The sequence below is a fragment of the Chiloscyllium plagiosum genome, chromosome 19 (assembly GCF_004010195.1).
Source record: "Chiloscyllium plagiosum isolate BGI_BamShark_2017 chromosome 19, ASM401019v2, whole genome shotgun sequence".
NCBI classification, from domain to species: Eukaryota; Metazoa; Chordata; class Chondrichthyes; order Orectolobiformes; family Hemiscylliidae; genus Chiloscyllium; species Chiloscyllium plagiosum.
In genome coordinates, this window is record NC_057728.1 from 36,252,210 (window position 1) to 36,260,533 (window position 8,324).

At 38.2% G+C, this 8,324-nt stretch overlaps 1 protein-coding gene across 1 annotated transcript in view; it reads left to right on the forward strand.

Moving 5' to 3' along the window:
• Window positions 1-7,931, forward strand: part of tes (testis derived transcript (3 LIM domains)) — a 51,903-nt gene extending 43,972 nt beyond the window's left edge. Inside the window, exons 6-8 of the mRNA XM_043709558.1 lie at window positions 2,823-3,038; window positions 6,223-6,381; window positions 7,332-7,931. Coding sequence (XP_043565493.1) covers window positions 2,823-3,038; window positions 6,223-6,381; window positions 7,332-7,523 — 567 coding nt within the window. The 3' untranslated portion in view covers window positions 7,524-7,931. The remainder of the gene's footprint in view (window positions 1-2,822; window positions 3,039-6,222; window positions 6,382-7,331) is intronic.
• Window positions 7,932-8,324: the final 393 nt, after the last annotated feature.

Sequence of the window (8,324 nt, forward strand, 5' to 3'; positions counted from 1 at the left end):
TTTCTCCAGTCTTTGGAAACTGATTATTTCTTTAAACAGGAACTGGTTACCTTGGGATTTGGGTGGACTACATTGTTTCCATTATTTTCTTTGCAATTTAGCCCTTCACTATGGGAAATCAAATTTGGTATTAGCATGCTAGCGAGAACCTTCCAAAATTAGCAAACTGACCTGTTCTCATAACAGCCTTTTTAATTTTCTTTAAGTAGTTTTAATGGGGTGTGGAATAAAGGCTTTCCATTTGTTAATGTTTTTGCTGATGTATTTTCCTGTTTTTCCCTAATTTTGTCCATGTTCCAAATTGTCACCACCTTGATTGGGGTATGATCGCATAACCTCTCTTTTACAGTCCCCCTGACCACCTATTTGTTTTCTGCTGTCCCACAAGAGGGTCAACATGAAAAGTCTCAATTGTGAGTGAGACAATTGTTCCCCAAGGGTGCAAATCAATTGAACCTGATGCCTACCGGCATTTCTGGAATGAATCACTGGATATGGATGTTAACCTCTGTCTGACCTTTAGCAGTAATCAATTTTAATGAGACCTCAACAGATTGTTAGCGTTCTCTAAAAGTATTATTGAATCGTTTCATTGAAACGTTTCAGTATTGGACGTGTAACAATAGTTAAGCCTATCACTTGGCTGATTTGGTGTGATTTAAATTGAATATCATAATGTGATATTTTCATGTTAAAATAGATTACGCCTTCCTTATAAAGCTGAGCAAAATTGGAATACTTATTGACAGGCTCACTGACGTCAGGATGTCTGTGTTTATGCACACTTTCTGGATGGCACTAAATGAGCATTTTATGAAAGCTTCTGATCCAGTCTGAAATTTTGTAAATTGTTTGCATAGCCATATTTAGATTGGTATACATTTTATCAGTAATTAGGCAAGGATTGTTTTCATTGGTATATAATAACATAATTATTAAGACTTCAGCTGTTAAGTTGTAGCTAGAATCCATATAATGCTTTGTCATTGTCAACCCCAGAATTGACCAACAGTGTAACCAAGTTTGAATCCAAATTTCAAGCACCCAAGCCATTTATGTGAGATCACTATTTTGCTTTTTCAGATGTGCTCTACTGCCTGAGAGTTATTTTTATGAGGGTTGAGTGCTGATATCAGAAACAAAAACAGAAGTTGCTGAAAAGCCCAGCAGGTCGGGCAGCATCTGTGAAGAGAAATCAGAGTTAGCGTTTGGTGTCTGGTGACCCTTCCTCAGAACTGTATTACTCTGACTGATTCTGCATGAATTATTGTTTTTAAGGTGCCCAAAAGCACGTCACAAAAAAGGTAGCAACTTGCCTCCATATGGATCATTTCATATCCTCATGACATTGGAAAGTACTTTATCCCCAATAAATTTTTGAGGAATGGTCACTGTTAGTAAATGCAGCAGCCATTCTGTACACAGTAAGGTGTATCGAATCAAAATGAGATAATTGAGCAGTTTACCTTAAACATGGGAAACCCCCTTTGAATAATAGCAAAGAATGTTTTACACTTTCTGAAGAGACAGATAAGGCAAATAATATCCAAACTTAGTTTCTATCCAAATACTGGTGGATCTATCAATGCAGTATTTCAATCCCATTCTGAACTGTGAACCTAGAAAATCAGGTTCAAGTGTCAGTTGCTGACCTTTTCCCTCAGCAGGAGGAGGTAAGATGGCGAAAGCTCATTTGAAGTAAACTCCTCTCTATGACTATAATCAACATTCTTACTACTTGTAGCTTTTTTTATGTTTGAAGACCAGTTGGTAATTTTGTTGTGAACGAAACCATAAAGATTAGGAAAATCTTGAGTTCAGTCCTTATCTAGTTCACATGTCTTCACTAGAAGCTAAACTTGACTGAGGGGATAAAGAACTAGCCAGGATTCCTGCTTCTCGATCTCTCTTCAGTTAACTATATGCAGTTGTCCCAATGTACACATGTCTGGTAAGGAGAGATTTTAACTTGTCTGTAATTTTTTTTTTCCTCTCCCTGTGACATCTTCCTCTTCCTCTTCCTCTTCCCTGTGATTGAATAGCCTTACAAAACTTGCTATCTGGGTTTTGATGTGCGGTATTACAATGACAGCAAAATACTCATTTCCCCCCCAGCCCCACCCCCCCACCCCAACTTATCTCTCCAACTGGTAGCTCCCTGCCTCCATTTCTGATGAAGGGCTTTTGCCCAAAACGTCGATTTTCCTGCTCCTCGGATGCTGCCTGACCTGCTGCGCTTTTCCTGCACCACTCCAATCTAAACTCTGGTTTCCAGCATCTGCAGTCCTCGCTTTTGCCTAGCAAAATACTGAGGCATGTATCTATATAGTGTCAGGTACCCGATGTATTCAAGCCTCTATATGGTTTTGATACCATACGGTCTTTTTTATTCTTTCTGAAGGTCAAGGTGTAGAATCTGTTTGGCTGTGGATAGGAATTAGCAAGTGAAATAATTCACTGTGAATAAAGATGGATTGAACAGATTAAATTGCTACAAGTAGCCTTGAGGATAAGTTCATAAAACAGTGATTAAGCTAAGATCATTCCTGAAGAAGGGCTTATGCCCGAAACGTTGAATCTCCTGCTCCTTGGATGCTGCCTGACCTGCTGCGCTTTTCCAGCAACACATTTTCAGCTCTGATCTCCAGCATCTGCAGTCCTCACTTTCTCCTCCTTAAACTAAGATCAGGCTTGTGGGGCCATTTGACTAATTTCCTCTATTTGTATATCTGTGTCATAAGTTTATTTTATCACGTTGTCACGCATTTTCAGTTATTCTCTATTGTCTGCTGAGATCACTGAGAGTTTTGTTTTTGTTCTAGGCATGCTTTCGTTGTAAATTGAGCATGAAGGAGGGAGACCCAGCTGTATACGCAGAGCGGGCTGGTTATGACAAGCTGTGGCATCCTGCTTGTTTTGTCTGCTGCATCTGCAGTGAACTGCTTGTGGATATGATCTACTTTTGGAAGAAAGGAAAACTATACTGTGGACGTCACTACTGTGACACGGAGAAACCACGTTGTGCTGGCTGTGATGAGGTAGGGAAAAACCATTGTCAAAATACTAGAAAATGTATGATTTCACCATTTTTTTAACATAATATATTGTATGTATGTAAGTTAGCTCGCTGAGCTAGAAGGTTTGTTTTCAGACGTTTTGTCACCAAACTAGGTAACATCATCAGTGAGTCTCTGGTGAAGGTACCTTGCATACTTATCATCAATCTGAGCTACAAATCTTCTCAACAATTGCTAATATATATTATATCACAGTAAACCAGTTATTCATGAAGAATCTAGCCTGGGACTGTAATGGAGGAGGTTTTAGCTTGTATGCCATTATATAAATGTACAAAGAATAACTTCTGAATGCCTAATGATCTAACTTAACAGCAATCCAATAGCTCTTGGGATTTAAAACTGTAAAATATCCTTTATGAACATCTTGATTTTAAAAAGGGTGGCACGGTGCCCCAGTGGTTAGCACTGCTGCCTCACAGCACCAGGGAACTGGGTTCAATTCCATCCTTGGGTGACTGAATGGAGTTTGCACCTTCATTCTGTGTCTGCAGGTGGTGTCTGCTGGTACTCTGGTTTCCTCCCACAGTCCAAAGATGTGCAGGTTAGGTGGTTTGGTCAAGCTAAATTGCCAAAAGTGTCCAGGGACGTGCAGGTTAGGTGGGTTAGCTATGGGAAATGCAAGGTTTCAGGGATAGGATACTGGGATGTGTCTAGGTTGGGATGCTTTTTGGAGGATCAGTGTGGACTCAATGGACTGAATGGTCTGCTTCCACAGTGGAGGGATTCTATGACTGTATGAAAAATAAGAATAAAACTTATCAGATTGCAATTTAGTTGAAAATAATGGAATAAATGCATGAAAATATATCAAGGAAGCAGTCAGAAACATTAGTGCACTTTGTCTGCAGATCTTGTAATTTGCATTTTATAACGCAATTAAAAAATACATAGAACTTTGCTCACTATTGTATTGAATTGTAACTCTTAGATGGAGTAATAACAATTGACTCTACAAGAGCACTTCTGCATAGCTTGTGGTATAGAGTAGAACTGAGCATATGCTGCTGTCAATTTCCTTTGAACATTAGTATAGGAAATCAAAAAGGTGCCTTCCTTAGTTAAATCGACCAAAATCAAAAAACTTACAATACATTTCGTTCATCCCTATATATGGCCACAGCCCAGTTATATGCATTGAAAACACTAACAGTTTTCAGAACAGAACTCATAGTTCATGTAAAGTTACTTCCACTTTATTTTGAATTCCCATGCAAATATACTAGCATAGAATAGTGGCTTTTTAAGTATTATTTTGCATACTGGGCAGTAATGTGTATTTTTGTGGAGAGCCAGCCGGTAGTCACTAAATAAATGAGCCAGATACTCATCCAGTCAGCTAAAAGTTTAAACTTTCTAATTAATTCCCTCATTCTTGCAATGAGTGCAAATTACATAATTCTGTATCATACTTGAAAGTTCTTTTTCCCACCGTTTTATGTCCTTTACTAAACTGAGGTCTTGAAGTTAGATTTTGTAGTATAGGAACATTTTTTATTTAAAAGGCAAGTAATTGTAAGCTTAGTTGTAATTTTATTTTCTAATTAGGTATATATGCTTTAAAAAAAAAACTTTCGACTAAAACCCGTTGTGATTTCCAGAGTTGTCATAGCCTGCTGGCAAACTTGTCAGATTCCAGGCTAGAGTTCCCAAGCATGTTTTAGTCTTCTGCAGTACTATTGATTCACTTAGGTGTCAGGATTCCTGCAGTTTTTTTTTAATCTATTAATAGAAAATTACTCTCTGTGAAAATCCACAGGGAAACCATTTTATAAGCAGTTTTGTTCAGATGTTGTTTCCTTTGAAGTATAAAACAGCAAAAATGTGTTAAACTAAGATCATGTTAGCTTTCTTCTTCTTAGGTAATCCTGAAAGGGGAAATTTATTGGGCACCCATTTATTAGCCAATCTCCCACAATTCCAGTGAGAGTCAAACAGAGACAGATAAAGAGGAATGGCATGGTCTGGTATATTTTAAATTGTTTTGTTATTATAACCATCTGTTCTATTTTTACCTCGAGCTGAAAGCAATTATTATTCATAGATATCGTAGTAAGTTGTATAGTTGGGAAAAGGTTCTGAATAAAAGCTCAGATTTAATCAGAAGTATTGCAATATAGCATTTCATAACAATAAGCGCTAGGAAATTCTATAAAGAAGCAAAGACCAAATGCTCTTTATCGTTTCATACATTACTGTTTCTAAACTCTAAACTAAACAGAGGACAGTAAAAGTTCCTCATTGTATAGAAGATTTATTTACAGTGATTCCCTAGATCTGCATAGGAAAGGAGAACTTTCATTTTCTTATCACAACCCCTGCCTGTACAATGTTATTTTCTTTCTAAATTCTACCAGGTGGATGGATATTCTTTACCTGCTTCTAAAGTCTCTCCCTTTCTGTAAAGGAGCTGATGAAATGTTGAGAAGAGCACCAAAAGATAACATCCTGATTTGTGATGCTGATTAGCTCAGACTTTCAAGTGAAACCCAGGATTCTCTAACTTGCAGTGCTTCCCTCAGACTGTAGGTGTCACTGTGGTACATGTTCTGTTCCTGTGTCAGTTGACGTGGTGGTCTTGAAGAGATTTTCATAACTCTCTGATTTCCAACCTGCCATGTGCAATCCACTAAAAACATGCCCCACTTATTATTGTGACACAACACTGCAAAGAGACATTCACGTGTAACTTTCTGAAAAGGTTTTAATGAAAAAAATTATGACATTGGAAATGTGTGCTGAACTCCACATAATGAAATAACGTAAGGATGCCTCCTTCAGTACTGTCAGCTTGTGCATTTATAATTTTTTAATTCTGTTAGGCCTTTTTCTCGTTTCAAATCACCTCAAAAATATATTCTGTGCTTTTTAACTTTGTGCTTTTTAAAGACCTCATGATTGGTTCTAAAATACATAGTAAAGATTATAAATTCCTCGTGAAACTGTTGTGCTTCATACTGCTTTCACTTTCATTGCACAATGTGTTGGATTATTGAAGCTTTCAGAAGTGACTAAATTCTGATACTTCCATTTCTGTAATTTTAATCCATCAATAAGATTTAATGACTCTGTACTGTGAGCACAAAATTGAACTGTATGTTGTGCATTCACTGCCTTGTTCCTTGATGTTTTTCTCACTCCCTAGTTAATATTCAGCAATGAATACACCCAAGCTGAAGGCCAGAATTGGCACTTGAAGCATTTCTGCTGTTTCGAGTGTGACTGTGTCCTTGCCGGAGAAATCTATGTTATGGTGAATGACAAACCTGTCTGCAAACCTTGCTATGTGAAGCTTCATGCTGCGGTAATGTATTTTGCCAAAATACTTGAGTCTGTAATTGGGAGATTATAGAGCTGCAAATGGTCATATCAAGATTGATTCCACCCTTGTGCTTTACTTATTCTTAGAGACGTTTGGGATTTTCAGTAGGAGTTTTATGAGAAGTACAGCTGCTACAACTATTTGTGTACAGATTTGTTTGGCCCAGCGGGCCTTCTAATTAGAGTTATTTCTTTTGAAACCAGCCACTATATTGATGAGAAACAGCAAACAGTAATGCCGATATTTAAAATATTGTGTTTTGGTAAGAACCTACAGGCTGGATTTTACAGGTGTAAACTGCACTACACAGATAACTGGGTGGCCTTAACCTGAGAGTTGGAGTTCAGTAAAAGAAATTGCTATCTTTTGAGAGCTGCCCTTGCAGACCCAATAGTGAGCTCTGCCAGGGATGCAACCTGTCCCACAAAGGAATGTCCCAGAGGGGCTAGGTACCCAAAAAGGATGGAAAGGAGGAGGGTTGAGCCAAGAAGGATGTTACAGGCCAGATGAGGGGCACACAGAGGAGTGTATAATCTTAATGGGGCTGCAGGGCGACTCCCCTAAAGGATTCATTCCCACTTCCTGTCAACCTTTACACCAAATGGGTGTGGAAAATAGCCTTTGTACTTTAATCATTCTGCATTTGAGAAAAGCTGCCCTCCTGGAAGGGCTTGTTTGTCATTTAAAATCTAATGACTTTCAAAAAAAAACAAGCAACTGTCAATTTATGGCATTTCTTCGACGCTGTTTCTTTTGAGTTGAAGAGGTCAGAGTAAAACATTTTGAACGCAAGCAAATTGGCAGCAGGGAACAAGCATGCAGTCAGGAACTAATTATCCAAATTTTGCACAGCGCTACCAGATAGGTTGATAGATGTCAGTGTAAATTCTGTGCAACTGTGAATTTCTTTCTGTGTCCATGTCTGATTTTAGGTGTGCCAATGTTGTCACAACGTCATTGATCCTGAGGCCCAGCGTGTTACATATGGGAAATACAATTGGCACGCTACACCTGACTGCTTCCTGTGCTCTTGCTGTGGCAAGTGTCTGATTGGCCAGAAGTTCATGCCTGTGGAAGGAATGCTGTTCTGCTCAGTGGACTGCAAAAAGAAGCTGATGTCTTGAACATGATTAACTGCAACAAATGTAAATGCTGATCACAACATTCATTTCTCCAGTTTATACAATTTGAATTCTATTACTTGTGTGTTGTGGAATGAGGAATCACTTTTATTACAAATGTTAAGCATTTGCTAATAACTGAAAGTTGCATTGACGAGACAAAAATGTGGTATAATCAAAACTAAGAAATCTAAAAACGGCATGTATTACAATGAACTCATCTCTTTTAGTAAATTTTCAGTTTTTATTCCATGAAAAGCATGATTCAAGTATCAAAGTTAGAAATCTCATGTAACATTCTAAAATGGCATTCCCTTTTGGTACTTTGGAAATAGTTATCCTATCCAGGCAAAAGCAGAGCTTTGGTGTACTTTTGTCAGCTTGAAAAATAAAATTCTGCTTGATCTGTTTTTCACTGAGTGTTCTATAATCCAGACTTGTTTTTATTTTGGATGTTGTTGTAGTTTAAAAACCCGAGATTGAAAAATTCACTCACTCCTTAAAAACTGGTGTGCTGCATCACCTATTTGCAAAGATCATTTTGAGCTGATGCTGAGAGCTCAATGGCTGTTTCCTGATTTGTTGGTTGGAGGGTGAGGCAAAATCAAGTTTCATTGAATACTAAAAGGCACCCAGTACTTCATAGAGGCAGCATGGCTGGTGGCAGCACTAATGGAGATGTCACATTTGGTTTCTTCACATCTTGCCCTGCTTTCTATCTTCTCCTCCCTGCCACCCCACCCTTTGTCACCCCAATCTCACTTCACTGAGTCAGCATGGCAAACTATATCTGCTTTCACCAAT